The sequence below is a fragment of the Trypanosoma brucei genome (assembly GCF_000002445.2).
Source record: "Trypanosoma brucei brucei TREU927 chromosome 11 chr11_scaffold01 genomic scaffold, whole genome shotgun sequence".
NCBI classification, from domain to species: Eukaryota; Euglenozoa; class Kinetoplastea; order Trypanosomatida; family Trypanosomatidae; genus Trypanosoma; species Trypanosoma brucei.
In genome coordinates this window covers 1,708,207-1,736,159 of record NT_165288.1, presented here as the reverse complement: position 1 = coordinate 1,736,159, position 27,953 = coordinate 1,708,207, and the positions used below count along the sequence as shown (strand labels likewise).

At 48.3% G+C, this 27,953-nt stretch overlaps 10 protein-coding genes across 10 annotated transcripts, besides 9 other annotated features; all 10 read left to right on the top strand.

Moving 5' to 3' along the window:
* Window positions 1-639: 639 nt before the first annotated feature.
* Window positions 640-678: a microsatellite.
* Window positions 679-947: 269 nt separating this feature from the next.
* Tb11.02.4110 (hypothetical protein, conserved) lies at window positions 948-2,684 on the top strand (the record flags this gene model as incomplete). The annotated part of the gene is made up of 1 exon (XM_823605.1): window positions 948-2,684. The coding sequence occupies one exon, from the start codon at window positions 948-950 to the stop codon at window positions 2,682-2,684; it is 1,737 nt and encodes a 578-aa protein (XP_828698.1).
* A 1,479-nt stretch (window positions 2,685-4,163) lies between these two features.
* Window positions 4,164-4,224: a sequence feature (AT_rich).
* A 608-nt stretch (window positions 4,225-4,832) lies between these two features.
* Window positions 4,833-4,854: a sequence feature (AT_rich).
* A 140-nt stretch (window positions 4,855-4,994) lies between these two features.
* Tb11.02.4100 (pretranslocation protein subunit alpha) lies at window positions 4,995-6,440 on the top strand (the record flags this gene model as incomplete). The annotated part of the gene is made up of 1 exon (XM_823604.1): window positions 4,995-6,440. One exon carries the CDS (start codon window positions 4,995-4,997, stop codon window positions 6,438-6,440), a length of 1,446 nt encoding a protein of 481 aa, XP_828697.1.
* A 1,683-nt stretch (window positions 6,441-8,123) lies between these two features.
* Window positions 8,124-8,143: a microsatellite.
* A 171-nt stretch (window positions 8,144-8,314) lies between these two features.
* Window positions 8,315-8,376: a sequence feature (T-rich).
* A 1,043-nt stretch (window positions 8,377-9,419) lies between these two features.
* Tb11.02.4090 (hypothetical protein, conserved) lies at window positions 9,420-11,156 on the top strand (the record flags this gene model as incomplete). Its single annotated transcript, XM_823603.1, has 1 exon — window positions 9,420-11,156. One exon carries the CDS (start codon window positions 9,420-9,422, stop codon window positions 11,154-11,156), a length of 1,737 nt encoding a protein of 578 aa, XP_828696.1.
* Window positions 11,157-12,640: 1,484 nt separating this feature from the next.
* Window positions 12,641-12,662: a microsatellite.
* Window positions 12,663-12,784: 122 nt separating this feature from the next.
* Tb11.02.4080 (lanosterol 14-alpha-demethylase) lies at window positions 12,785-14,230 on the top strand (the record flags this gene model as incomplete). The annotated part of the gene is made up of 1 exon (XM_823602.1): window positions 12,785-14,230. The coding sequence occupies one exon, from the start codon at window positions 12,785-12,787 to the stop codon at window positions 14,228-14,230; it is 1,446 nt and encodes a 481-aa protein (XP_828695.1).
* A 1,670-nt stretch (window positions 14,231-15,900) lies between these two features.
* Window positions 15,901-16,341, top strand: Tb11.02.4070 (60S ribosomal protein L28, putative; the record flags this gene model as incomplete). The annotated part of the gene is made up of 1 exon (XM_823601.1): window positions 15,901-16,341. One exon carries the CDS (start codon window positions 15,901-15,903, stop codon window positions 16,339-16,341), a length of 441 nt encoding a protein of 146 aa, XP_828694.1.
* A 304-nt stretch (window positions 16,342-16,645) lies between these two features.
* On the top strand, window positions 16,646-17,083 carry Tb11.02.4060 (hypothetical protein, conserved; the record flags this gene model as incomplete). Its single annotated transcript, XM_823600.1, has 1 exon — window positions 16,646-17,083. One exon carries the CDS (start codon window positions 16,646-16,648, stop codon window positions 17,081-17,083), a length of 438 nt encoding a protein of 145 aa, XP_828693.1.
* An 86-nt stretch (window positions 17,084-17,169) lies between these two features.
* Window positions 17,170-17,214: a sequence feature (AT_rich).
* A 253-nt stretch (window positions 17,215-17,467) lies between these two features.
* Window positions 17,468-17,908, top strand: Tb11.02.4050 (60S ribosomal protein L28, putative; the record flags this gene model as incomplete). Its single annotated transcript, XM_823599.1, has 1 exon — window positions 17,468-17,908. One exon carries the CDS (start codon window positions 17,468-17,470, stop codon window positions 17,906-17,908), a length of 441 nt encoding a protein of 146 aa, XP_828692.1.
* A 1,176-nt stretch (window positions 17,909-19,084) lies between these two features.
* Window positions 19,085-22,780, top strand: Tb11.02.4040 (protein transport protein Sec31, putative; the record flags this gene model as incomplete). Its single annotated transcript, XM_823598.1, has 1 exon — window positions 19,085-22,780. One exon carries the CDS (start codon window positions 19,085-19,087, stop codon window positions 22,778-22,780), a length of 3,696 nt encoding a protein of 1,231 aa, XP_828691.1.
* Window positions 21,229-21,341: a microsatellite.
* A 927-nt stretch (window positions 22,781-23,707) lies between the features above and the next one.
* On the top strand, window positions 23,708-25,804 carry Tb11.02.4030 (eukaryotic release factor 3, putative; the record flags this gene model as incomplete). The annotated part of the gene is made up of 1 exon (XM_823597.1): window positions 23,708-25,804. The coding sequence occupies one exon, from the start codon at window positions 23,708-23,710 to the stop codon at window positions 25,802-25,804; it is 2,097 nt and encodes a 698-aa protein (XP_828690.1).
* A 202-nt stretch (window positions 25,805-26,006) lies between these two features.
* Window positions 26,007-26,029: a sequence feature (AT_rich).
* A 378-nt stretch (window positions 26,030-26,407) lies between these two features.
* Tb11.02.4020 (hypothetical protein, conserved) lies at window positions 26,408-27,664 on the top strand (the record flags this gene model as incomplete). Its single annotated transcript, XM_823596.1, has 1 exon — window positions 26,408-27,664. The coding sequence occupies one exon, from the start codon at window positions 26,408-26,410 to the stop codon at window positions 27,662-27,664; it is 1,257 nt and encodes a 418-aa protein (XP_828689.1).
* Window positions 27,665-27,953: the final 289 nt, after the last annotated feature.

The window sequence follows — 27,953 nt, the reverse complement described above, 5'->3', positions numbered from 1 at the left end:
CAAAGGTTGGTGTTTGTGCGAGTGTGGGGTACCGCCGCCTCTTGTTTTCCTGTCCTTAGGTACCGGAGAGTGCATGGTTGCATTTGTGAGAAAGGGGGGAAGTTGTGGCGGTTTGTGGAGAGGTTATGCCGTCGGGAGCTGACTCTACAAGGAGGGAAACCGTGGCCATTGTGGCGAGAACGTTCGTCGTTCGGTAAGAAGTGCACCATGGCGGACTCAGGCACTCGTGGATTTGACGGTTCAGCGTACGTCGTTTTGAGTTTAGGGATGTTATTATATTTTATTTTTTGTCTGTAGGAATGCTGGGAGGCGGTGACTTTAGTTATGGTGTCTATCCGTAGGGAGGAGAAGGGGTAGATGTTGGTTCTTTTACCGTTGTTGTTGTGAGCGTGGTGTGCACCGTTCAAGTTACTCTGGAGCGGCCGTAACTACGTCGTCTGACGCTTCGCTCCAGCTGGTTTGCAACACCCCTACTATTCCTTGTTTTTTTATTCAAGCACACGTACGCACAGAGGAGATATTTCACACACATTTGTGAATATATATATAAGCATATAAGCTCCGGCCACCGTTTGTTTACCGCATATAGCGAAGGTCCATTGCCTTTCCTCCTCCTGGTTCCCTATATAGCAGCGCTCGCACACACACACACACACACACACACACACACACACACACGTGCGCAGGTTGAACAGGGATAATTACTGCAGTTAATTAATTTACACGTCTGTTGCTTGGTGTTATTGTTCATTGCCTCGGGTCAACATCGCTTTGGGCGCTGCTGCTCGTGTTTGTAAGCGTGGGATCACAACTTATAACGGTCACCTTTTTTTGTTCGACCGGCCGAGGAACACCGGGGAGGGCGAGGGCGAGTAGGGGGTGGGGGAGAGACGGTTCGCAAAGGACTTGAGCTAAATTAAATAGCCGTGCTGTAGGGAAAGAGCGTCATGCGTCCGAGGTTGTACCACTACTATGGGGCTGGCCAGTTGCCCTCCCACCAACAGGTTGGAATGGCAGCACCCGAGGGGCCTCCGTTGCCACATGGGCCTCCGTGTCCGGGCCACTGTCAGGAGTATTCAAGACACATGCCACCAACCCCATCGCGGGAGCACCGACCTCCTCTCAGGCGTACAATATTTATCACAAATTTACCACTGACTATTGACAACGGGTTGCGTCTACTGCCATATGTACCGGGGGAGGGGCTTATTGAGCTGCGTGTGAAACGTAGTGGGGGTCGGGATGTCGGTTTCGCTGAATACGAGACTGGTGACTTTGCTTTGCGTGCGTTGAGGTGGTTTCAAAAGGTGGCTGTAACAGCCCAAATTGCGTATGACTGCTCAAAGGTTAGCTCATCCACGTGGGCGCCAACACAGTCTCGATTCCGCTACCCCGTTCCATATGAGGAGTATAATTGTTGTGAGGCCGATCCCGTTCGATCCACTGAGTTATTGCTTAACAGCGTGATTCTTATTGCGGAATGGTCCCTGAGCAGCCCCGCGTGCCGGCCAAAGTACCTTTCCCCGCCGCCGTCAGTTCACCCTCCGAATTATTTGGTGGCGCCCCACAGCACGAGCGGCAACACTGATCCCGCTGCTGCCCTTCACCTCGTACCAACAGGGACTGTAGGGTGGCAACCACAGTTAGGACCTCCACCACCGGGTTCACGTGGTGCCGGTCCTCCCACCGGCAAATCGAACCATTCCACAGTACCGCGAGCACCCGTTTACACGCATCACCATCTCTCACAGTGTTATGGTGTCCCCAGCACTCATTGTGGCGGTGCTGGTGGAAACCTCGAGTGCTTGTTTAGTGCCGCGGAAGCTGCACGAGGTGGGGTTTCACAAATTCCTTCACATCGCGTGCATGAGGTTCCCCTTCCGAGCCGAGGTGACTGGGAGAGGGGCACCCCACCATATGACGTCCGCGCGACTCTTCAGGATGAGAAACTCATGCCAGGCAGCTCTTCTGGGCTTGTTGCTACACCGACCTTGATTAAAGATGAGTTGCTGCCCAGCAGCACACTGTTCGTCAGGGTTACGGGTGCCCGGGGTGGGTCCTCATCTGGGAACGACTCGCAGCCTTGTGGCACATCTTCTGGACCACCGCATTGTTTGTCCCCCACCACCTCGTTGGGCCCACCCTCACCCTCACTGACTGGGAGAGGAGGGAGGTTGTCTGCATACGCACGGCAGTGTGATGAGAGGAGGGAGCCGCATCCTCTGGAGCTTCTGTATGAATGGTGGTCGCAGTTCCACCATCGTCACCGCGCGTCACCTCAACCGGCGTACCCACCTGAACCCAGTTCACCTGAGTCACCAAACAACCAAGTCGGCTCCACAGCCACATCACCGGATGAAGAAGTCGCAACGGCCTCAACGACTGCGACCACTGTTTCCACGAGTGCTTCTCGTGTACCGGATGGTGACAACGCCGAAACTCTGATGTCAATGATATTGAGCCAAGACTTTTATTCGGAGCGGTTCGCCGGCTTCCGTTCGTACGTGGGATTTTCGCGGTGGAGCGCTTTTGTACGCTTCGATCGGCCCGTGGACGCCCTTCAGTGCCTGCGGTGGCTGCGCCAGCAACCGGTGCTACGAAAATTCGTCAGTGTACAGTTTGCCCGTGAGGATACTCGGCAAGCGCGCCCTCCTCAAGGGAAAAAAGAAGTAAGGTGCTGTTGAGCAGCCACAGGCATACACATGGAGGGAGCGGGAGAGGGGAAGGAGTTTAATTAGCGAGATGAGGAAGCTTGTGTGCACGTGTTACGACGGAAATTTAAATAACTAAAGCGAACCAATCTTTGCTGTTGCCGCTTTTTGGTCAGCAGATATAACCGTAGATTGTTGCGGATAATGTGAAAGGAATTGTTCCTCCTTCGTTTCCACACGTCGGGGATGAGCATGAGTTACCGCTCATGCGTTTCGACCCATTTTACGGACTTATACCTACCACCGTACATTTTGTTACTACTATCTTTTTTTTACTGTCATTCTAAATCTATCCGCTTTTTTTTTAAAAAAGGAATTATTCCTTTTGACAAACTTCAATTCACTTCCTTATCTTTCCACAGTTAATTGGTAATGCTGATGCACGACCGCTATGCGCTTAATTTATTTGTTCTTCGTGGTGTTGGCTTATGTTGTGTTTTCGCCCTGTTTCATTTTCCTCTTTTTTGAACCACGGACTAAGGGGCGGTAGCAAATGATGGGATGGGAATGCCAACTTGGGTTGGCAGAGAAATGTGGAAAGGGGTTACGGAAGTGGGAAAAGAAGGGGCAACCAAAGGTGAGAGGAAAGGAGTAGCAAAGAAGACAAGCAATATCAGCAACATTTAAAGCGTTTTCAAATTAAAGCACTTGTAGCGTTAACGTTTTTGCCTCTGGTCGCTGGGTTAGCCCTTCACAAGGTAACGTGCATCTCCTTTATATTTCGCTCTTTCATCACGTATTCATTTCCCTCCCTCATAGCATTAATTATTATTTGTTAGGTGCGAGTTTCATATATCTGCGTAAATTTCATTCGTTGTTTTGTTTTCCTTCTTCCTCATCTACCTTTTATGTTGGTCGCTGTTTTAATATTCCTTTTCACCGCATTTTTCGTCACACTACGTACTTAACTTCCGGTGTCCCGTGCGGTAGCACACGTTAGCGTATGTGGACTCCCGGAAGCTCGGCCCACGATTTCGCTCCGTCATTAATTTCTTTCTTATAACTGTTTCGTTTATTTGTGTACCTTTCTCTTTTTTTTGGTTTGTTTACTGTACTCACTATGGAAGTCGGGTGCCTTTTAATTACCGCTCTTAACCTCACAAAGACTTATATGCGTTCACCGGAAGGGAAAGCCACAGGAATGGCAACAACACGGGATTAATAATCGTGAGGAGAAGAGGAGAATTGAGGGACTCGTGTATTGCTGGTATCCCCTCCCTTTACTTTTTTTTTTTTCTCAGGCTTCTTTCGCATTGTTTTTTGATTTATTTTTATTGGCTTCCTAATTAATATTTTCGGGAGGGGGGGGGGGTTATTTCCGCGCTTTCAACCCCTCGACACCAACAGGTACTTTCCTCTTCTTTCTCCATCCGTATCTACTCATTTATACATATATACACGCCATAACTCTATCTTTATTTTTTTAAACGTTTTGTGACTTTCGTGTCTGCCTATATATTTAATATATTTAATATACTTAATACACTTAATATATTTAAATTATATATATATACCGATCTCGAGGAGTGAGGAATCACCCAGTGCGCGGGTTTTGAGAGGTCCCCACCGTTTTGAGTACCGAGTAATGTGCGTGACGTAAGTTTGAGTTGTTGTAAAAGGAATATTTTGATCTCATTTATTTACTTCATGCATGCGTCAACCCAATTAATATGAACTTACTTACATTGCTCACCAAGTCTTCATATTATTATGTTGTGTGCGGCTCCCCCCTCAATGATTTCACTCCATTTTCTACTTCCTTTCTCTCTACCCTTACCTTTTATTTATCTATTCAATTCCTTAAACTTCCTTCGGATGATCTCCGTCCTATAACAAGGTGAATCTTCTTATTTTCTGATGATTTGCCGCACGGATGTGGATGCCCCACTACAGTCGTTTTGTTTCCTTTAAAATTTTTTGTGGCCCTTAACTCACTGGGCTGCGTTCATTTTTTTTTTTTGCATTTCTGTGCGTGCATGCGCGTTTGTCTCTCACCACTCCGTTTCCCCAATGCCTGCATTTTCCTTTTTTGTTGCTGTTTCTTTCTTTTCAAAATAAATAAATAATAATCCCCCCTACACAGAATAGGAAGAAAGCTATTGTGAAGTGAAATAAAACCCGAAATAATTTTTTTTTTTAAAAAGGTCTACCCCCGAAAAAGGAAGGGAAGCCGGACTGCTTTGGTTGATCCTTTTTCTTTTGTTCCTTGGAAAAGGGGGATATATAATAAGATTAAAAAGCGTAGCATCAAGCAAACAACTGACAGTGGTAATTGCATAGAAGATGACCGACATCCTCATGAAGATGAGTCCCATATTGGCCTTCCTGCCAGAGGTGGCCACTCCGTTACGTGTTGTCCCCATTAGGGAGCGCATCATGTGGACTTTTGTGGCATTGTTCATATTCCTGGTTTGTTGCCAAGTGCCCGTGTTTGGAGCCCGTCCCGGCCAAGCAAGTGACCCATTTTATTGGATGCGTGTCGTCCTGGCCAGTAATAAGGGAACACTCATGGAGCTCGGTATCTCACCTATTGTTACCGCCTCATTGGTCATGGAATTACTCGTTGGCGTGAGGATCATAAGTTACGACATTAACAACAAGCGGGAACGTGCAGTGTATGAGGGTGTGCAGAAGATTGTGGCCCTCTTCATCACTATAGTGGAGGCCACTGCATATGTTTCGTCTGGCATGTACGGTGACGTACGGGAGATTGGTGTCTTCATGTGTGGACTAATTGTTCTTCAGCTGACATTTGCCACGATGGTTTGCATTCTTCTTGACGAGTTGCTGCAGAATGGCTGGGGACTTGGCGCAGGGACGTCTTTATTCATTGCTACCAACATCTGTGACACCATTATTTGGAAGTGCTTCTCCCCTTCCACTATCAACACAGGTCGCGGTTCGGAATTTGAAGGTGCTATCATTGCATTCTTTCACTTATTGGTCACTCGCACAGACAAGGTGCGCGCTCTCAAGGAAGCGTTTTACCGCCCTCAGTTGCCAAACCTGACCAACGTGTTTGCGACTGTTTTACTCTTCGCTGTGGTGGTGTTCCTCCAAGGTTTCCGCGTCCCTCTTATGACGAAGTCCCGAAACGCTGCTGCCGACCGCCAGCCGTACATCATCAAACTCTTCTATACAAGTAATATGCCCATCATTCTGCAGACCAGTGTGGTGTCCAACATCAACTTCTTTTCGCAGATCCTTTCGCGCCGCTTCGGTCAGTTCAACTTCCTCATCAACCTTCTCGGTCGTTGGGAGTCACGGGCTTATAGCCAGAGCGGGCAAATGTACCCTGTTGGCGGACTTGCGTACTATCTTACAGCTCCTTCTACTTTTTACGACATGATCAACGACCCCGTCCACGCTGTGCTGTATATTGTCTTCATTCTCTTCTCATGTGCCACCTTCTCTAAACTGTGGGTGGCCATCAGCCACACGGGACCGCGTGATGTGGCTAAGCGCCTCGTTTCAGAGGGACGGTGGCTGGCGCAGGCGCGCGAGAGTGAGGAGGATATGGCACGTTTACTTGAGAAGTACATTCCCGTTGCCGCTAGCTTTGGTGGCCTATGTGTTGGTGCGCTTACACTTTTTGCTGACTTCCTTGGTGCTATTGGTAGCGGCACGGGTGTTTTGCTTTCCGTTACAATGATTAACCAGTATTATGATATCTTACGTGAGGAAGGAGAAGATCTGGGCTACAACTTTATCAAGCGGAAGGTTGCGTGAGGGGAAGTAAGGAAGATGAAGCGGCAGAAAGCGGAATATAGGTGATGTTTGAACGTCAAAACTAGTGAACGCTGTCGCATTATTTGTGTGTTTGGTAGAGAGGAGTGTTTAGATGAAATGGAAGGTAAATGGAAGCGTTGCCAATGCCATCGGGTTGAAGAATGAGAGCAATCCGGAGGTGGGAGGAGAGGGATGGAGGGAGGGGAAAGTAAGAAATATGAAAGAAAAATGTGAGGAAAAGAAGGAACAAGAGAAAAAGAAAGATTGCTAAATGAAAGTACATTGATTGTTAAGAGGAGGCGGGGGATGTGCTTGTGGTAGGAGGTTTCCAGGAGAGGAAGGAAAGGTAATACAGGCTAAAACAAACAAAAAAAAGGATGAAGCACTGAGAAGTGGGAGGTGAATGTGACTTATTTGGAATAAACGTCTCTACAGTGACTTGGTTTACGCTCTCGATTTCCCCGTGACACAACAGTGGCGCGTGTGTGTGTGTGTGTGCGGAGAGGAAAGGAGAGTGTTGACCTGCCGACCTCTTTTTTTTTCTTCTTCTCGTGTTTTTTCCCCCTTTGGTGTGTGTGAGAGAGTTGCGGTAAGGAGGAGGAGGAGGAGCTAACGAGGGGTAAGCAGGAACAAATATAGACGAAATAAGAGGTGCCCATCGCGCTGGAGGAAGATATTTTTCTCTTTCGCATCAGTTGAACATGTAACGGAAGGGATGCGTTTGCTTTTCTCTTCTCTCCCTCGAACCACTTCCTTTTCCCCTAAGACGACATTTATTTAGCGCTGGTGCAGGGAATATGTATATTTGAGCGTATACTAATAGAAACAGCCGTCTTTCCTTTTTTTTTTAAAAAAGGAATTGTTTTGTACGCTTGTCGCGTGCTTGCGCTGGTGCAGGATGATGGGGGGGGGGGTGTTGTGAACCGCATGACATTTCCATAGCATTTTGATCATCCTTTTTTTTGTTTTTTTTAAATACTTTTCTCGTTGGCTCCACCATCTCTTCCTTGAGTGTTATGAAAGGTCCCAGAAATGAAAAGAGAGAAAAGAGAGATTGATATGGCTTCGTGACGGAAGAAAGAGTGATAATGAAGAAAACAAAATATGTGTGGCTACTTATTTATTTGGGTGTAAATAGTGAGTGGGACATGCGGTATATTGTTGTAATGGAGCTATGAGCTTTGCGCATCGATACTCCTTGGAGAATATTATAAGTGAAAGTTAAATAACAATAAGACCGTGCTTGCACACCCATACCAATCTTTCCCCTGTATTTCCGCTCATCTGCTGGTTGTTGTGTTGGCACTTATATGTGTCTGTTGCAGGAAACGAAAAAGGAAAAATGAAGATGAGGATGGTGGTGAAAGGGAAAAGAAGAGGCTAAAAAAAAAAAAGAATAAAATGTCGCTTTGTTTTTAGGTTTGGCGCCATTATGATATGTAACAATGATGGGACCCGCAGGTGAAGTGGAGAATGAAGGCAGATGCACGGATTTAGTTCAAAGGCCGCTAGTTATTAGGGAGAAGGTAAAATGTAGCGTTAGAGAAGAACAGAGAGGGAGTTATATATATTAAGACTAGCAGAAGCGGTACCGGTGGTGACGGCTGAGTTCAATTCGGTTGCTTATTTGAGTTGCTGTGTGTCACCTCTTTCTTCTTTACTGCATCCCTTCGTTTCATAATAATTTCATTTCATTTCATTTCCTCTCTTTTTTTGTTCTTATTCTTGTTCTTTCCTTTCCCCCCCCTTTCATTGCCCGCCGTTTCATTTTTTTTCCCTCTGCTCCCCTCCACTACATCTTCTCACATCTGCCGCTTTTATCAAAATGGACTTACTTTTCTGAAGCGATGGAGGTGAACAGCGGGAAAGGAGTGAAAGAAGAGGGGGAGAAGAAATCAAAAAAAAAATGAAAATAAAAAAAATTAAAAAGAGGAAACGTGATTGTGGTAAATTTAAAACGTTTTTGTTGCTCTCTCTAGTTTTAACAGCTGCTGGGAGATACAATGAATGAAGGTGGTATATAATATGTCTACACGCTGCCGGTAACTATAGTGGACGAGCGTGCACGTCACATGAGTTGTTGTTGCCACATTTTGTGCACCTCCATCGCGTTTTATGATTTCTTCACTTTTCTTTCCCTCTTATTTCCCTTGTATCAGGTAGCAGAATAAAAGGTATACGAAATATGTCGTTGCTGTGACGATGCGCCGCAGTCGAGAGAAATTCCTTCCATGAGTCGCAACCCGTCGTTGTATCCAAGGGATGGTGTGACTGCAGTTGAACAAATACTATTTGACAATAGTTTGCCATCTCTAAATGTTTTGAATCCCTTTCGTTGGTATGGTTTGTGTCAAAACTCGGAACTATTCGTGTGCCTTCAAAGATGTGCGGTATAGTGCCTTGTAAAACGGCGTTGGTAAGTAACATGTGTGTGTGTGTGTCAAGTTATCGTCTCAACCAACGGGTTTGATTTTTTGTGTTCACAACAGAGTGAACGTTTTGTTCAATATGCGTTCCCAGTCACCAATATCACTCGTCGTGTAGCCTAGTCGGGGCTCATTTGCTTTATGCCACCCATTTTCCCTCCTCTCTTCTTCTTGTTTGGCACTTGTTCATTCATAATTAGGTGAGTTGAGTATATAGGTTTAGTGTACTCACACACACTGAAGTAATATCAACTCCTTTTGACCCGAGCGCTGATTCGACTACACGCTTCTGACGCGAGGGTTGTGTAACACATTAGGAGGTTGGGAGGAGTGAGTGGGCCGGATAGTACATCACCGCATACTGCGGAGCTCAACCACACGCGGTTGTCCATAGATTTTCGAGTTTACACCACCGGCCATTCTGTGTCTTGCGGAACAGTCTTCGTGTTCTTGTGGTGGGGCGCGAAGTTCATCACTATTATTATTACTATTATTATCGGGTGTGTTTGGCACGCCCACCAGCTTAGAAGAGCGTTAGCCTGCGTGTCCAGTAATGCCAACGCGGGAGGGTCATCGGAGAAATCGGAGGCATCGCCGTTCACAATCATCCACTAGTGATGTCAGCGGTGCTGCTGACACGGTGGGACCCCCCTTAACTTCAAGTGGCCATCGGGGGGATGTTAGCAGGAATAACCGTAATAGTGCTGGCGCTGCGATGGGGCAGTGCATAGAAGAGTCATCATATGATGAAGGTTGCTCGCCGACTTGCGGCGCAAGGAACCCTGAGACCACTCAGGAGGGGGCCTGTGCATCGCGTACCGCAGAGGACGAGGCAAATGCGTGGGCGAAGATTACTGCACGCATGAGGGACGCCGGCGAGAACGAAGGCCCAACGAAACTCAGTGCTCTCGATTCACCGCTGGCAAGGGGGACGGAGAAGGCAAATAGTGCAGCGGAGGAAGCGGCCCTCTCCCCTTTAAATCATCGCATATCCTCCCACAAGGCGCGGGGAGGTCGTAAAGGTGGACTCTCCCCTTCTTCACACCACTCGCGTGCCACTGAGTTGGGATCTGATAGGGATACGGGACGAACCTTTCCGTCCTCTATGGCCTCCGTAGTGCCAGCTCCGCTGCCACCTATTGAGGGTCCTCTTCAACTTGCGTGGCCGCCAAATGACCGGATGAAAGGGAGCACGGTGTCCAGTTTCTGTGAACAACATAGCGTAGTACGACCACCTGGAGGGTCGGATAGACGAAATCATGGCGAGGTCACCTTTATGAACAACCAATTAAATGCTCAGCATGGTGCATTTTCTTCCCAAAAGATCAATACCAGTGATCGTGGTTACTCAGAAACCACAACCAACAGCAGTGATGGTAGTAGTGAGTCTCACGCTGGGTGCAGTGTCGATGGCATCGCGGTCCCACAATGGTCAAACCCCAACCAGACACCTTCTGATGGTGCTTTGCGTGCGTCACGAGACGTTAATAGTCTCTGTTCCGATTCCCCTGCTGATAGAGTTCGGAATCACCCGCCATGCGCTTCGTGCTGCGTCGATCGCTCCAACCCCGATAGCTGGCGATACAATAAACCACGGCGTCATGCTTTTCAGTGGCCACTGCATTCGCTGCAGATTATGGCGATTTGCACGATAGTAACTTTCACTGCCCTTTTTGTGAGCTCAGTGGTTCCTGGTTATGTTCTGTTGTACCGCGATGAGGGGTGCTCGGAGTGTTTGTGGGAGGTAATTGTGTCCAGCACGCTCGTTCTCACTTCCATTGTGTGTACATCTGGTCTGATGTTGGTCATTGCGTTTAGAGAGAATGGGGATATAAATGACGAGGGTGAGCCCTGCTCGTTTTGTGAACGACGGACGCTGCTCGATTCCCGACATTGCAAGGCGTGTAATAAATGCATTGAGGGGTTTGACCACCACTGCAAGTGGCTTAACATGTGCATAGGTTCGAAAAATTATCGGTTATTCATAGCATTTGTTACATCAGCTCTGTGTAGCATGGTGCTAGGGCTGATAGCCGCTGTTGTGTTTTTAGCGAAGTGGTGGAACCGTCTGCTGCCGTATTCCGTGTACTTTCGCGCCGGACCTCTTCTGTTCTGTGCGCTTGTCCTCCTAACATGTGTCCCTTTGATACACTTGTTAGGCTTCCATATCATGCTGAACCGCGCCAACATGACAACGTACGAGTACATCATGAGCAAGCGGCAAGTGTCGCAACCACGGCAGGGAAATGTGCTGCCAGCGGCGGCGGCAAAGGAACTAGAGCGACTTTAGAGCGTGTTGACGGGAACATTAAATTGAATTGGCAACAACGAAAACCACAAAATCAAGGCATTTAAGTAATATACAAATATGTATTATTTAAGGGTTAAATTAAGGGTAGAACGATGAGGGAGAAAATACCAGTATGGACCAAGCGGTGGGAATACTTGCTACGATTCGATTGAAGTGAAGCTTCATGTTGTTTTTGCAATTTTTATTCCCACGCGGTAGCTTGTGCGCGTATGTGTGTGGTGACTTTACCTTCTTCCTTCTTGGGACGTGTGGTTACATTTAGAAGCGGTTTCCGGCGGTGTCTGGCTTTTTTTCTTTTTAACCTCTTTCCCTCACGCAATTCGGTACTTCGGTTGTGTTCTGCCGGTGCGCGGAGGTTTGCTTTTTTTTTTTAAAAAAAAACTGCTTCATCCTTTGTATGTCAAATAGGTTTATTGTGCAGAACAGCGGGCAAACGGGCGCATATATATATGTTTTTTTTTCATTTTTGAAGAGAGTCGGAGTGTAGCTGTCGCCAAGAACGATTGAGTAAGTGACTATTTCGTTGCACATGCATCCGCTCATCGCATTTACAACACGACGTATTTTGTTTTTGTTTCGGTTTCTGAGTTTCGTCTGCTTTCAATTAACTGTCGCACCAGTGCGCCCTTACTTTCTGTTGTCATAATCGCCTTTTCTTTGGTAGCGTCATGGAGGCATATATGATTGCCGTGCTCGTTGCGTATGATGGTATCCTTTTATTAATTTCTTCCCCCCTGTGCTCACCCTTTTAAATGCATATGTACATATATATAATTTCTATATTTGTTTGCCCTACCTTCCCCATTTCACCCTTGCTTTTTTGTCAGTATCGAGGTTTCATTTTTCGGGTAGTGTAGGTACGTTTTTTTTTTTTTGTATCGGGATAAGATTTTTAATTGTAAAATTATGTGGCCGCAGGGAGGCACAGCGAGCAGGTGACTATATATATGCACATTTTTTTAAGTTTCTCCGCTTTGGTCAACTGCCCTTGTAAGTGGCGAACGGTTGCTTAGAGTGGATAAATAAAGGAGGACTTGAAAGGAAAGCCTGTATGTATGAGTGGAAATGAGAAGTAGCCTCTTTTCCATTCATTCATTCATCGTCACAGTCTTATGGATGGACTCGTGAAGGTATTGGCGCTTCCTTTTTTGCTTCCTTTTTTTTATTTTTCTTTAAAAGAAGGTTGAAAGAAGAACATTGGCATCCTATTTTATTATATATATGTTTTTTTTTCTTTTGGGGGTGGGCGGGTGGGCGTTACTTGTGCATTTTTACTAATCTCTTTTGTTGTTTCACACAACTTTTATTATGGGAAAATGTTTTCCTATTCCTCTGTTTTGGTATTGCGGTCGGGACGAAGCTAAAGAGAAAAAAGCAAAGGGTTAATACAAATCAACGCTTATATTTATCGCAGCACAAATAGCCAGTGTGGGGGTGCGTGTGTATAAAATCCGAGGCACGTCTATATATATATATATATATATACAAACATACAGTTGAGGGAGCGACACAAACAGTTTTAGCGTTAAAAGCGAAGTTTTGTTGTGACGGGAGCAACACGGGAACGATACGGAGAAGGAGAGGAAAAACAGTGGACTCACGAAGCGATGTTGCTTGAAGTTGCCATTTTCTTACTAACAGCACTTGCGTTGTATTCGTTTTACTTTGTCAAATCATTCAATGTCACGAGGCCGACAGATCCACCAGTGTATCCTGTCACCGTACCCATTCTTGGACACATTATACAGTTTGGAAAAAGCCCTCTTGGCTTCATGCAGGAATGCAAGCGTCAATTGAAGTCAGGCATTTTTACCATTAACATCGTGGGTAAGAGGGTGACCATCGTTGGCGATCCCCACGAACACAGCCGCTTCTTTTTGCCTCGTAACGAGGTATTGTCACCGCGGGAAGTGTACAGTTTTATGGTGCCCGTGTTTGGTGAGGGGGTTGCATATGCTGCCCCGTACCCAAGGATGCGTGAGCAACTCAACTTTCTTGCGGAGGAATTAACCATCGCCAAGTTTCAGAACTTCGTCCCCGCCATTCAGCACGAGGTGCGCAAGTTTATGGCGGCCAACTGGGATAAGGACGAGGGGGAAATCAATTTGCTGGAGGACTGCAGCACAATGATTATTAATACCGCTTGTCAGTGTTTATTTGGGGAGGACCTGCGGAAGCGGCTCGATGCGCGTAGGTTCGCGCAACTTCTGGCGAAGATGGAAAGCAGTTTAATCCCTGCGGCTGTGTTCCTGCCCATCTTGCTGAAGTTACCACTCCCACAATCTGCCCGCTGCCACGAGGCACGTACCGAACTGCAGAAAATTCTCAGTGAGATTATCATTGCTCGAAAGGAGGAGGAAGTCAACAAGGACAGCTCTACATCCGATCTTCTCTCAGGCCTTCTCAGTGCCGTCTACCGCGACGGAACTCCCATGTCCCTACACGAGGTATGTGGCATGATCGTGGCTGCCATGTTCGCTGGTCAGCACACTTCATCCATCACCACTACGTGGTCTATGCTGCATCTTATGCACCCAGCAAACGTAAAGCACCTGGAGGCGTTACGCAAGGAAATTGAGGAGTTCCCCGCTCAACTCAATTACAATAATGTGATGGACGAAATGCCCTTTGCGGAGCGTTGCGCCCGCGAGTCCATTCGCCGTGACCCGCCACTCCTCATGCTGATGCGCAAGGTAATGGCCGATGTAAAGGTTGGGTCGTATGTTGTACCAAAAGGCGATATCATCGCATGTTCACCGCTTCTCTCTCATCATGACGAGGAGGCCTTTCCAGAGCCGAGGCGGTGGGATCCGGAGAGAGACGAGAAGGTTGAAGGTGCTTTTATCGGCTTCGGTGCCGGAGTGCACAAGTGCATTGGTCAAAAATTTGGACTTCTGCAGGTGAAAACAATTCTTGCCACAGCTTTCCGAAGCTATGATTTCCAGCTATTACGGGATGAAGTGCCGGACCCTGACTATCACACAATGGTTGTCGGACCAACTGCGTCACAGTGCCGTGTGAAATACATCCGGCGGAAGGCGGCAGCTGCTTAGATTCGATTGTGAGCGTGACTCTCCATATGGCATGTATTAGTCATGCTTTCACCACACTATCGAGGCCGATGGGAACTCTCCTTCTGGGGTTGAGTTTATCTGTTGTCATGGTTGTTGGTGCAAGAGAGAGGGGAATTGGAGCTCCACATATTGGAAAGTCTCTTTCATTCTTTTTTTTTTGTTTAGGCACCTCTTGTTACTTTTGTGCAATGGGCACCCTGATGCATATATATTTATTTGTTGTATGGCTCCAACTGGGGGACGAGTACATCGTGTAAGAAGTGGGGAGCCGAGCAACCCGATGCGAAGAGCGTCAGGTGAGCAGAAGGAGATGCGCGTGTAATTAAGCATCATGTTGGATAAGAGAACTTGTTACCTTTATTGCAATTTTCCTCTTACCAAAGTTGTCCTGATTAACTGCACAGATGTAGACTTAAAGGAGTGAGTGTGGGAGCTGCGCAATCCTTCTTTTGTGATTAGTGGGGAGATATCAACCCCTAAAAAGGGAGAAAGAAAGTATGGCAATAATTTAGATTCATATGTAAGTCCGCCGTGTGCGCGTGTTTTTTGGGTTTAAGTGAATAGATACATGGTCTTCTTCACTTTTCCTTTCTCGCATCCTAACGTCTTTTCCCTGTAGTGTTCATTACAGTGTAAGGACGCAAAGACAAGGAGTTTGTGTATGTACAGCTGCTTATATATTACCTTTATTAATCGATTACGGTCGCTTTTTTAACCCCAAGAGGGCACCAACCGTTTTATTTGTTTTTAAAATAAAAAAAAGAACTTCCGCCATCGGAAGAAAGGGTGGGGGTGGGGGAACGAGAGAGTGAACAATAAATTCAGAAGTGATGTTAAACAGAGGTAGGAGGAAGTCATTTAACCACTTATTAACATTAAGCAAAAAGAACTTAGCAGAGACCTGCGAGGTCTGAGAAGTTGTGTCGCACCTAACCGGGAAAACTGGACATGGTCGTTTTTTGTGAGGGCAACCCCACCGGTCTAGGAGGGTGAATATAGAAAAAAATTTAGTGGGTGAGTCGTACCATTCAGTTTCATGGAAATGAACCTTATATCGTTCTTTTTTTTTTTAAACCTAGCCTTTAAAAAAATTTTTAAATGTTGAAAGGAACTGACGCTCGTCTCGAGGCATCGCCTCTCTTGTGTCCGTCGCCTGCTCGATTTTTGTGGGTTTCCTTCTCATTTCCTGAAACTTCATTTTACTGGTCCGCGTTGCATATATTTAAATGGAACAGTAACCTCCGACACGAGAGAGAAAGAAGAAGCACAGAATAATACGCCGATGCGCGCGCACAGGCATCAAATAGGTGAAGTGATTGCCTTTTCGCGCCCGATTCAGGAAAACGCGACCAACGTATTATTCATGAAGGAAAATGTGGTGTCGCCCCCCCTTTTTTTCCTCTCCACAGTGTCTTTTGGTTCAGTTTCTGTGACCTCCCGGTGGGGGCAGGGAAAGCGTCATTCTTTTCGTTTGTTGTGCCTTCCGAATATCTGGGTGGGAGAGTTTTAGTTTTCCTCCGTCTGTCGCACCCTTAACTGCTCTCCTCACCAAGTGGAGCCCATTGTTCAGCGCTCTCTCATATATTTTCCTTATTCATCCTTCTGTTCCTGTTTCTACTGTTGCCTGTGCTGTAGGGTGTGAGAAACAAATGACGCACTCCACTGATCTTCAGTGGCTGTTGGTTCGCCAGAACAGTAAATTTCTGCAGAAGCGGAATGGCATTCGATTGAGCAGTGATCCGTTCAATAACAACGCGAATTGGACAAAGCGACAGTCTGGTTTCCTGAACACGAAGGCCGCAGTGATAAAGACGAAGGGTGATCGCATCCTCCTGACAACAAAGAGCGGTGATACAAACAACAAGCCCAAGTTGATGTACAAGAAGACTGTGATGGAACCTGGCGTGAAGTCATCAGTGGTGAAGAGAGCTGTTGCCGACATCCGCCCCGACCTTGCTAAGATGGCATACCGTCGCGCGCGCAAGATGGCATGTACCATCACTCGCATGAAGAAGGTGTGTGCTGCTCGCAAGGAGCGCTCATCGAAGATGCACTTCCACCGAAAGACAGTCCGCCCAAAGCGTAACTGAGGTCGAGGGAAGGGATTGCCATCTGCTTGTGCGTACTGATGGTGTGATCAGTCGTTTCCATACCTTTTTTTGATTTACAGTTCTCCTTTTCGTTTACATTGAGAAGCTTTAAGATGATTCTTTTCCCCCTCCTTTCTCACTGCTTGAGTGGGCATATTTTTTAAACTTGTTACCTGAGAATGTTCTTTCACATTAGCAAGTGTTCGCGTTTCCCCCCTTCTTCGCTCTTGAGAAATTATTTGTTAGTTAAGTCTTTTTTAGCTTTGAGGTGTAGTCAATTGCGTGGTTTGAGGTGTGCCACCATATGACACCCGTACTTCATGATGCACTTTTCAAGCTGCTAGGCGTCCACGAAGGGTCGCGACTGCAGGAAAAAATTATAAATTCGTCTCGTCTTCTTATAGCTGGAGTTGAGGGTACTGAATGCCCCCCAAAGCCGGCTGCGGTGATCGATTTGTGGTCCTCAGAGGTGGAACGGCGTACAGTTGCTGAAAGGCAGCTGGCGTCTATATGGATAGCTGCTAAATTTTGGGGCTCGTCACTTCAACGTGTCTCACTCTCAACACTCGTAACGGATCTTTTGTACCGCTTCTGCGTGGATGCTCAGCAAGGTAGTGAAGGGGTATGCGCCGGTAGTTGGAATGACACAATGGAAATGGTCAACCGACTCCACGAGGCAGAGATGGTATTGCTCCGGCGCCAGAGGTTTGTGGTTCCTGGTGTTTCCGTGGGTATTGCTTAGTCCCCCTACTTTTCTCAGATTTTTTTTGCAACTGGTTTTCCCTTATGCTATTTGTTGATAAGAGGAATAACCTTTCGACCGCATCGTAAAAAAAATAAATAAATAAAATTTAAGATAAAAAAGATATATAACCCCTTTTGGTGTTTGTATGGGAGTCGTGAGGTTGGGACATACACTAATGTTGCCACGGAATGGGTGCTACGTAATGATGGCACCTTCCGAATATCTGGGTGGGAGAGTTTTAGTTTTCCTCCGTCTGTCGCACCCTTAACTGCTCTCCTCACCAAGTGGAGCCCATTGTTCAGCGCTCTCTCATATATTTTCCTTATTCATCCTTCTGTTCCTGTTTCTACTGTTGCCTGTACTGTAGGGTGTGAGAAACAAATGACGCACTCCACTGATCTTCAGTGGCTGTTGGTTCGCCAGAACAGTAAATTTCTGCAGAAGCGGAATGGCATTCGATTGAGCAGTGATCCGTTCAATAACAACGCGAATTGGACAAAGCGACAGTCTGGTTTCCTGAACACGAAGGCCGCAGTGATAAAGACGAAGGGTGATCGCATCCTCCTGACAACAAAGAGCGGTGATACAAACAACAAGCCCAAGTTGATGTATAAGAAGACTGTGATGGAACCTGGCGTGAAGTCATCAGTGGTGAAGAGAGCTGTTGCCGACATCCGCCCCGACCTTGCTAAGATGGCATACCGTCGCGCGCGCAAGATGGCATGTACCATCACTCGCATGAAGAAGGTGTGTGCTGCTCGCAAGGAGCGCTCATCGAAGATGCACTTCCACCGAAAGACAGTCCGCCCAAAGCGTAACTGAGGTCGAGGGAAGGGATTGCCATCTGCTTGTGCGTACTGATGGTGTGATCAGTCGTTTCCATACCTTTTTTTGATTTACAGTTCTCCTTTTCGTTTACATTGAGAAGCTTTAAGATGATTATTTCCCCCCTCCTTTCTCACTGCTTGAGGGTGCTGTGCAAGTGTGTATTCTATTGCTAACCATCAAGATACGTTGCTTGTCATGTTTCCTTTTATATCTTTGTTCTTGTTCTTTTGGTAGGGCTTGAATAGCTCGTTAGCCAGTATATACAGCCTTTGAGCGGTTTACGAGGCTGCAGTCATTATGGGAGGGAGGACTGATTACTCTTTGTGTACCTGATGTTGCCATCTAGTTGCCATGTGGGAGTGCTTGTGTTGCCTCGTGAGCTCTTGCGATTCAGAACACGGCTTTTTTGTTAGAGCGGCTCACAACGTTTCCTGCACTGTAAGGGGCATGGGGGACGGCGTGTTGGGACGGTTTGTGCCACGGTTTAGGGAAGCCAAGCAGACGCCACTTTGCCTACTGCCGACGGATCGCTACTTAGCCTCTTCTAGAAGCTGGTGTCATGCGGCGGCTTCAGTTACCGTGCACTCAGGCATAATCATCATTCTAAATTGATGCACTGAAGGCCGACGTTTGTTACTTGTTTGTACGGACGCTTTGTCCGGGACAGGCGTGAGAGTGAGTGTTGTAGCAGTGAAGAATCAGTGCAAATTTTCTACTCCTTTTGGTCTGTACACATTGCGACGTCCGTTATGGTTGCGTCCTGGTTCTCTGTTTTGTCCTAGGCGTCCTTGCTCCGTGTAAAATTTCCCCAATTGACCTCTTGTTTACCTTCTTTTCGCTAGTCGCCCCACATTTCTATTTTTTGTTCCTGTCGTTGACATTTTCCCCCGTTGAATTTTTCTTTAATGTGCCAGTAGGTGGTTGTATTTAAAGCAATACTATAGGGAGACGCGCGGCGCACTTGATAGCATTTCATAATACCAAACTGAACTAACAGAGCAGAGGACGAAAAGAAGAGCGCACTTGAAGGACAAAAAGGAAGGACGTGCCTGAGACAGTTTTCGACAAATAGAGTCAAGTAAACCAGCACGTAATAAAGAAAGAGTAAGACTGTGAGAGTGTTAAGAGAATTGACATAAGGTTAAGGGTGCTGACTACTGACGTGGAGCGATGCGCTTAAAGGCCACACCCCTGACCTGCGTTTTTGCGTGGGCACCGGAGGTTCTGGGAACACCAACGTTTCTCGCCGCGGCGTCCGTTGCCGGAGCAATTGATGACAACTTTTCTGGTGAGGCCTTTCTCGAGATACGGTTGGTTGATGTCACGCAGACGGATGAGACAGAGATGCCCGTTTTGGGTCGTACGGTGATTCCGGCACACGCTCTCCGTGTTGACTGGAGTCCACACGGCGGGGAACGAGGCATCATTGCTGTTTCTTGTGAAGATGGAGCCGTGTACGTGTACGATGCGTCTATCATGATGAAAAACTATGGAATCAATCCTGACCGTAACACGGAAGAACCACGACTTTCTGTTATTGCTGAGCACCGCGGCGCCGTCCGTGGTTGCCAATTCAACCCGTCCCAACCCACATTTCTTGCTATCGGTGGCGACGACGGGGCATGGGATGTATGGATGTTGGAAAACCCACGAGAGCCGCAGCGTGTTCCTATTATGCCTGACTCTGCTCAACCGGCTGGCATTACACACCTTCAGTGGAACCCGAAGTGGCCTCACATTTTAGCCACTTCCGTTGCTAACGGCGTTGTCAATGTGTGGAACCTGAAGACACAGACCCTAGCAGTGTCGCTGCATGTATCCAAGAGTGGGAAATCGGGATCATCTGGAAACATTATTGCTTGGCATCCATCTATGGCGACTCAAATTGCTGTCGGACTCGACGAAAAACATCCTGCCATACAAATTTGGGATTTAAAAAAAGCAATGATGCCTCTTCGCGAGATGCTGGGTCACGAGAATGCTGTAACTGGACTTGCGTGGAATATGACAGACCACGCGATTCTCGCGTCATGTGATGCGGACGGGAAGACACTATGGTGGGACCCCTCGACTGGAGAGCGGAATGGCGCACTGCAACAGCAAAACGGCTATATGGTTGACATGAAGTGGTCTCGAGCACTTCCGGTGGTCCTGGCGACGTCATCCTTTGAGCCGTTGTTTTGTGTATCAACGGCTGAGGATGTGTCTTCTGCCCCTGCCCCTGGTGCATCGGTACAAAAGTCTTTGCAGCGCCCATGTGGGGCTTCTATTGGCATAAGTGGGCTCGTAGCGTCGGTGTCTTCTCACTCCGCAAACGCTGTCAGACTTACACGTATCGTCACAAACAACGCATCCGATCCGTCAGGGATGAGCGGTGGGGATCCTGTCGCTGAGATTTCTCGACTACCACCCGCCTCTGTGGAGCGTGTAGAGTGGCTAAAGGCGCACCAATATCCACTTTTGGCCGCTGCAGCAGCGTGCAAAAACGATCGTACCCCCATCCTTTCCTACCTCGCCGAGGACGCACCAACTGAGGACACGGAGGACCCATTTGAGACGATGCAGGGCACACAAAAATCATTAGAAGATATTGCTGCTTCACATGTAGCAGCAGGCCGCATCAATGAGGCGGTTGAGGCATGTTTGGACGAATGCGAGTTTGGTGATGCCTTTGCTATTGCCTATTTGCAAGGAGGGAAGCTGATGCAGCGAGTGCAGCAGGAATATACCAGGCATATTTTAATGAATTCTCAGGGGAAACGGCATATCGTGTATGCGTCTGCAGTCGCCGCAGGAGATTTTCGCTCGTTGATGGTCGGTGGGAACGCGTTGTGGAAGGAGGCTCTTTCCGTTATAATATCATTTGTAGGGGAAAGATTTTCGGAGGCTTGCGACAAGTTGGCACTTGCCCTCAAGGAAGCGGGTAACAGGGAGAGTGCTATGACCTGTTTTATTTGCAGTGGAAATGTGGATGCAGTTGCGGAACTGTGGCACGAGGAAAATATGCCTGTAGAGAAGCTGGTGCAGGAGGTACTTCTTCTTGAGGAAGTGACGGGGCGGAAGGTTACATCAACGTTCTTTGGGGATTACTTGTATGAATATGGGCTGGGGTTGTTGGGGAAGGGGTTGCTTACGAAGGCGATGCCAATTTTTCAGCGGTCCGCTAACGTCGGCAATCGCAACGCCGCAATTATGGTAGACCGGATGAGGTTCGAAGTTCCGTGTGGACAGATCACCTTCCCGTTTGTTGCGACTCCTCTTTCGGATTCACTAAGTCAGTCGTGCTTGGAGTTTTTGGCTAACAAGGGTAACGGGCAGCAACAACAGCAGCAGCAACAACCTCCATCAGCTGTGCAACCCCAGTACCAGCAGCAACGTATGGGAGCCACGATGCCGCCACCGACACAACAACAGCAGCAGCAACAGCCTCCATCAGCTGTGCAACCCAATATGTACGGTGGGCAGCAGCAACAACCTCCATCAGTTGTGCAACCCCAGTACCAGCAGCAACGTATGGGAGCCACGATGCCGCCACCGACACAACAACAGCAGCAGCAACAACCTCCATCAGCTGTGCAACCCAATATGTACGGTGGGCAGCAGCAACAACCTCCATCAGCTGTGCAACCCAATATGTACGGTGGGCAGCAGCAACAGGCGCCGGCACCAGGGATCATCGCCCAACAACCGGGACCGGCGGTAACGGCGAACTCCGCTGCACCGGTACCCAGACTGATGCCTCATCCCATTTCTTCCTGGTCTTCTTTGGGGTCTGTTGGAGGAGGTGTGGTAACAAACCACCCCCCTGCCACTGCGACGATGAGCGGTTACTGTGGTGCTCCTCCTCAAAATCTGCCGAGTCAGGAATTGCAAGGTCCGGTTCCCACTTCCGCCCCCCCACGCCCGCCGAACCATATGGATCCCCAACGTTCTATGCCAATGATACCCCCGCCGTCATGTGGGTCGTCAGTAACATCTGTACAAGGGCTCCACGCGCCAGCACAACCGACGGTCGTTCCATCACTGCCGTCGCAGCAGGTCATCGGAACTCCTTTAGCACCACCTCAGCAATTTCCTACTCCTGCGCAGCCACCGTCAGGTCCACGTGGAATGCCTCTACCTCCTAGGGCGCCATCAGGATTAGACACCAACCCGACATCGACTTTTGGTGCACCTCCAACAGGAAGTTTGCATCGGACGGGTAAAAGTTCCCCGTCGCCGGAGCCGTCAGCTCCGCGGGTTGGGAATATGATGGTGGCACCACCAGGGTCGGCACCACCGTCGATGACCTCGGGTGGGCTTCCACCACCACGTATGCCCAGTGACGGCTCAAATGCCAACTGGAACATGAACCCCCAGAGTGTGACAAACCAACCCCCTCAGGCAGCATCGATGACAGCGCCCAGTTCTGTTGCTCCTCCTCCCCCCGGGATTCCTTCCACTGCAGTTGGTACCGCACCCCCTGTGGTGACAGCTCCACGGGTAGGCGGCGTGGCGTACGCTCCGGTCGCGAACCCTGGCGCCCCACCTCGGTTTGCAGCCGCAGGTGGTCGACCGGCGGATGATTTTGGTTTGTCGTCGTTTGAAATTTCGTCGCTGAACCCAGAACATCGGGACTTAGCGCAGAAGTTGCGCACGACCATTCAGCAGGTAGCAAACGCCCAACGCCGTTCAGCCATAGCAAAGGCAGCTATGGAGCTATTCCAAGCCTTGCAGACAGGTTCTTTACCCCCAGATGTGGTTGGTCTTCTATCGGAGTATATCAATTGTTTAGGATCACAACGCTCAAGGGAAATGTGGAAAGAGCTCGCCACTAAGCACTTTTCGGCAATTCAACATATTAATAACCTCAAGTTTCTGCAGTAGAAGGCGTGGCTCGCTCACGAGCAGGCACACATGGCACTCAAAGGAAAACATGTTTGTGTGCCTTTGCACCTGTGCGGTGTTTGTTTGTCGCCGGGTTGCATATATTTGTACGGACGTGTCTGTACTTGAAGGACGAACCACAAATCCGGCTCTCCATCGACCACCACTTCTCTTGAGGTGTTACTTTCCACTCACGTGCTAATATGGTTTAAGGAGGATGAGAAGAGGGACGTGTACCGTTGTTACGAACGACATCTAATAACTGTGGTTAGACACTGAAGAGCTTCCCCAGTTTTTGTTTTGTACTCACCGTTGTATTTGAACCAGGTTACTGTGAGACGTATATATATATATATGCGCATTCGATGGGAGAATGATGACATATTAAATACTTGAATTTTCACGCATGCCTCGTCCGTTTTCAACCTCTTGGCATTGTTGTTTGTGCTGAAGAACACACTACTGTGAATGAAAACGGGCCTGAAAGGGGTGCGCTCACCACCCTCGCATAAATGACCCCAATGAGTATACGTTTGAAGCATGCTCTGCTCTTTGCCACTTTACGTTCTGTTTTCTTTCCAAATAATTATCGCCGCTTTTCTTACCAGCTTCCGTGTATGAAAGTGTGTGTGCTTCCCGTTGGGTTAAATTTTTGTAGCTCTTCCCTCTTACGCCCCTTCATTTTTTGATTGGTGTGATTTAGGGCGAAAAAGCCGGTTCTGGGGGAGACTGAGCGATGGTGGGAAATGCCCTTAACTGCACTATAAAACACGCTTGGTTAGGTTCCGTGGGTGTGGTAATATGGCGTTGACTACTTACGTACCTCAAACAAAATTTTAGATACTGAAGTGCCCAACGGTCAGTTCAACTTTATTTCATTTTTTTTTTGTAGAAAGTCTTATTTTTCGAGCGCAAGTTTAAAAGGAGATGTCAGGTTGGGCACAACCAGGGGGGTTTAACCCCAACGCGAACGCCTTCACACCGTCACACCCACAGGGTCAATACCCACAGCAGCACCAGGGACACGCCGGTGGTGCGCCACAGCAGGGTTACTACTACCAGTCGCCTTATCAACAACAGCAGCAAGCGGTGTACAACCCGGCTTTTGTCAGTCAACAAGGTGGCTACAATCCTTCATACCAACAACAGGGCGGATACGTCCCTGGTTACAATCATCAGATGGGAGGGTATAATCAAGGTTATGGCGGTCAACAGGGCGGTTATACTCCGGTATACAACCAGCAACGAGGCGGTTACAACGCAGTGCATAATCAACAGCGGTTCCAATCACAACAATACGACCGCGCAGGCCAAGGTACTGGGCAGGGAGGCGCTCCCACTCAAGGTTATGTTAATCCCCCTCAACAGGTCGAGCCGGAAGAGCAACCGAAGACCTCTTCCGCCCAGACATCAAAGCTGTCTCTGGGTGGCGGTGCCTCCGAGTTTGTTCCACCGGCCAAGAAGGCAAAGGCAGGTACTCTTTCTCTCAGTAAGAAGAAGGTAGAAGAAACCAAACCCAAAGAGGGCAACGCAAAGAGCGATAGCCAACCGAAGGATAACGCCGGAAACACAACCACGACAACGGCTGACGACAAGAAGGGTTCTGCGAAGCTGACCCCGGAGGAACTTCGTGAGCAAGTGCGTTGCGAGATTGCCAAGCAACGTGAGCAAAATAAAAAGGAATTTGTTAGGGACCCTCGTCCACACTTCAACATTGTTTTCTGTGGTCACGTGGACGCGGGTAAATCGACCATCTCTGGACATCTTTTGATGGAGAAGGGGCTGGTGGACCAGCGTGAAATGGAGAAACTGCGGCGTGAGGCGGAGGTGCACCACCGTGAAGGTTGGGAGTACGCGTATGTGATGGACGTTTCGGAAGATGAGCGAACGAAAGGAATCACGCGTGAAACCGGAGCTGCGTATGTTGAAACAGAGAAGCGCCGGATAACGGTTCTCGATGCCCCCGGCCACAAAGCGTTTGTACCGTCAATGATTGGAGGTGCAACCCAGGCAGATGTGTGTGTGCTGGTCATCTCCAGTCGTACTGGTGAGTTCGAGACAGGTTTTGAGAAAGGTGGCCAGACCCGCGAACATGCTATGCTTGTCCGTACGTGTGGCGTGAAGCAAATGATCTGTGTTATCAACAAAATGGACGAGGTCAACTGGAGCAAGGAGCGTTACGATGCCATACTGGGGAAGCTAAAACCCTTCCTTCGTCAGAACGGTTATGATGAAGAGAAGGCCAAAAACCTCATATTTATTCCGATTGCTGGCCTTACGGGTGACAATCTCATCCGCGAAACAGCAGAAGGCGTCTGTCCGTGGTACAAAGGACCAACAATGATGAGCTTCATCGACGAGCTTGTTTTACCAGAGACGAAAAGCGAAAACGATGTCCTTTGTATTCCACTTGTTGGGTCATACAAGGATGAGGGTCGCGTTTTTGTGTATGGCAAGGTAGAGTCTGGCTCCGTGGCTGTTGGGGAAAAGATTCAGATACTTCCAAGCAAACAGGAGGCGGTTGTTGAAGGCATTTCAATTGAGGCGACAGAGTTTGAGAAATGTTATCCCGGAGACAACGTCCACCTTCGCGTTCGCGGCGTGGATGAAGGCGACGTTCACGCTGGCTACGTGGGTACATCGGTTCCGACGTCACTTCGCGCTGTTGAGTACTTCCAGGCCCGTGTGGTGATACTGGACGTGAAAAATATTATATGTGCTGGATCGCGTGTCATGTTGCACGCTCACGCGGCACAGGAGGAGGTTTCTTTCCACAAACTTCTGGCTAAAGTGGATAAAAAAACGGGTGAGGTTGTGCAGAAGGACCCCACACACGTGAAGGCTGGAGATGTTGTGATCGCTCGAATGGAGTTGGAGCGCGCGCTCGTGCTCGAGCCCCACAAGGATTTTGACAAAATGGGTCGTTTCATGTTGCGTGAAGACGGTAAGACCATTGCTATTGGTCTTGTCATGAAGCTCTATGAATCTACTAGGGAGTCGCTGGCGAACGCAGGTAAAGCTTAAAAGTCCGCTGAACTTCATTTTAGTTGGAGGATGCTCAATGTTTGCACACCCGTGGTAAAAACATACTCGTGTGTACAGTGATGGGAGAACAAAAAATAGCTGGAAGGTGGCGATAGTTGTCGGGATTTTCCCCTCCTCGACGTGTTCTTCTTTTCCCACTATTCACCTTGAATTCGGCATAAATGCTTGCTTCAAGGCGACCTAATATATAATTTTAATTTTTTTGTTTTCTCCATTTTCCATTTGTTTCGTTAAGAAAGTTGTTACGAGAGAGGCTAAACCAAACAGGTACTTTAATGTCTGGGGTACGGGAAAGGATGATTTTTATGGAGGTGACAGTTTGGAAAGCTCGGCTTTTTTTTTTCGCCCACTTATCCCCCTTTCAAATTTGTCAGACTTGTTCTTTGTGTTTCTCTCTTCGTTTAAGTCTGTATACAGCTAGTGAGGGGGCGGTTCCGTCCTTAACAGTGGACACATATTCATTGTTATTGTTGCCGCTTTTATTGTTATTACTATCATTCCACGCAAACCTTGTCGATATTCTTCATTATTTATTTACTTCTGCAGTCTTTTCGTTCATTTGTTAGTTCATGCAAGTGAGGCATGTCGGCCCACCGCTTTGTCTCACGCGGGGTGCTCACGCGCCGTCTCGTGTCAGGTTGTAGACTGGGGCCCGGCGCTGTAGCGGCTCCACGAGCAACCGGTTTGGCCTCACCCATGACAGGGGCTATTCGTTGTTTCAGCTGGAACCCAGCGAGTTGGATGAATACCGACACAATAGGGCGCAAATCTCATCAGGAAATCGAAGAAGAATTACCAGAAGTGTTCGCTCAGCAGCCGATGGAGGTGGACGATTTCATTCGTCCTGAGAAGAGCGTCTTTGAGCGGCTAGAGGACTTTTGGGATTGGATTGTGGGATTTCTGCAGCCAGTTGAGAAGCAAGTGGAGATCATGCGGCACCTTCGGAACGAAGGCGTATTCGGTTTTGACTTTGGGGGTTGGGGGAACGTATTCTTCTTTTATGGTATCTTCATGCGACTGTGTACGCTTGTCCCGTCGTTGCTAAGTCATCGCAATGCCCTCCGCCTAAGTCACATTAACCCTCAGCTATCGGAGATCGCTACTTGCCAGAACCGCGCCAAGAGCGACCGCTCACTTAGCACGGCGGAGAAACGTGTCATTAAGGAGGGGTACAATCGCATGAAGTACGCTCTGATGAAAAAGCATCACTGCGCACAATGGAAGAACTTTTTGTCGATGATAACTGCTCCTGTGACTCTCTCTGCTTTTATCTCTGTCCGTCGCCTGGCTGTGTACGAGACGGACCTCGAGAGAGCACCATTTCTTTGGATTGTTGACTTGACGATGCCTGACCCCACGTACGGACTTCCCATGATATGTGCAGGCATGTTCTTAATGAATTTCGAACTGAACCAAATGATGCAGCGCGGCGGCCGCAGTTCAACCGGCCTATACGTTCGCTGGGGCATGCGCGTAGGTTCGGTCATTGGTGTTTATTTCTTCTCTTCGCAGCCTGCTGCTATGTTTGCCTATTGGATTGGCCTTTCGACAGCTGGTTTGCTTCAGCCGCTGCTGCTCCGTTGGCAGCCGTTCCGTGACTTCTTTAAGCTTCCTGATCCGCCAGCGGTGGCGAGGGCGCACATCATTGTGGATGTGCCTGGTGCCTCCCTAATGGAAAGGTTATTTGCCTCAAAGGAAGAAAGAAAGAGACGAGAAGCAAAGCGGCAGGCCCTTCGGGAGGAGCGCCAAAAGAGGAAGTTTGATAAGATTGAGAATTACGATGATGTTGTATTTGAGGAAGAGACGAATCACCCAAGGGGGAGAAAGGTGAAAGACTAACGCAGAGTAGCCCTGTGTGAGTAACGGGAACAGTAGTGAAGGTAAGGGGTAATATTGGAAAAGATGAAGGAGAGAAAGCGGAAGCGGAAGCGGAGACAAAGGGGTTGCTTACCTTGTGCAGGTGTGTGTGTGTGTGTCGCTCCTTTTACCCCCTTCAGATGCTGTGGTTCTTTCCCTCCACACAAGGGAGTGGGTACATTTGCTGGAGTAGTGATTCTGCCAGCTGGTGGGTTCTGCGACTGCTGTTGGGGCATCAGCTTCCCATTCGGCTCGTGGAATCTGAAGTATC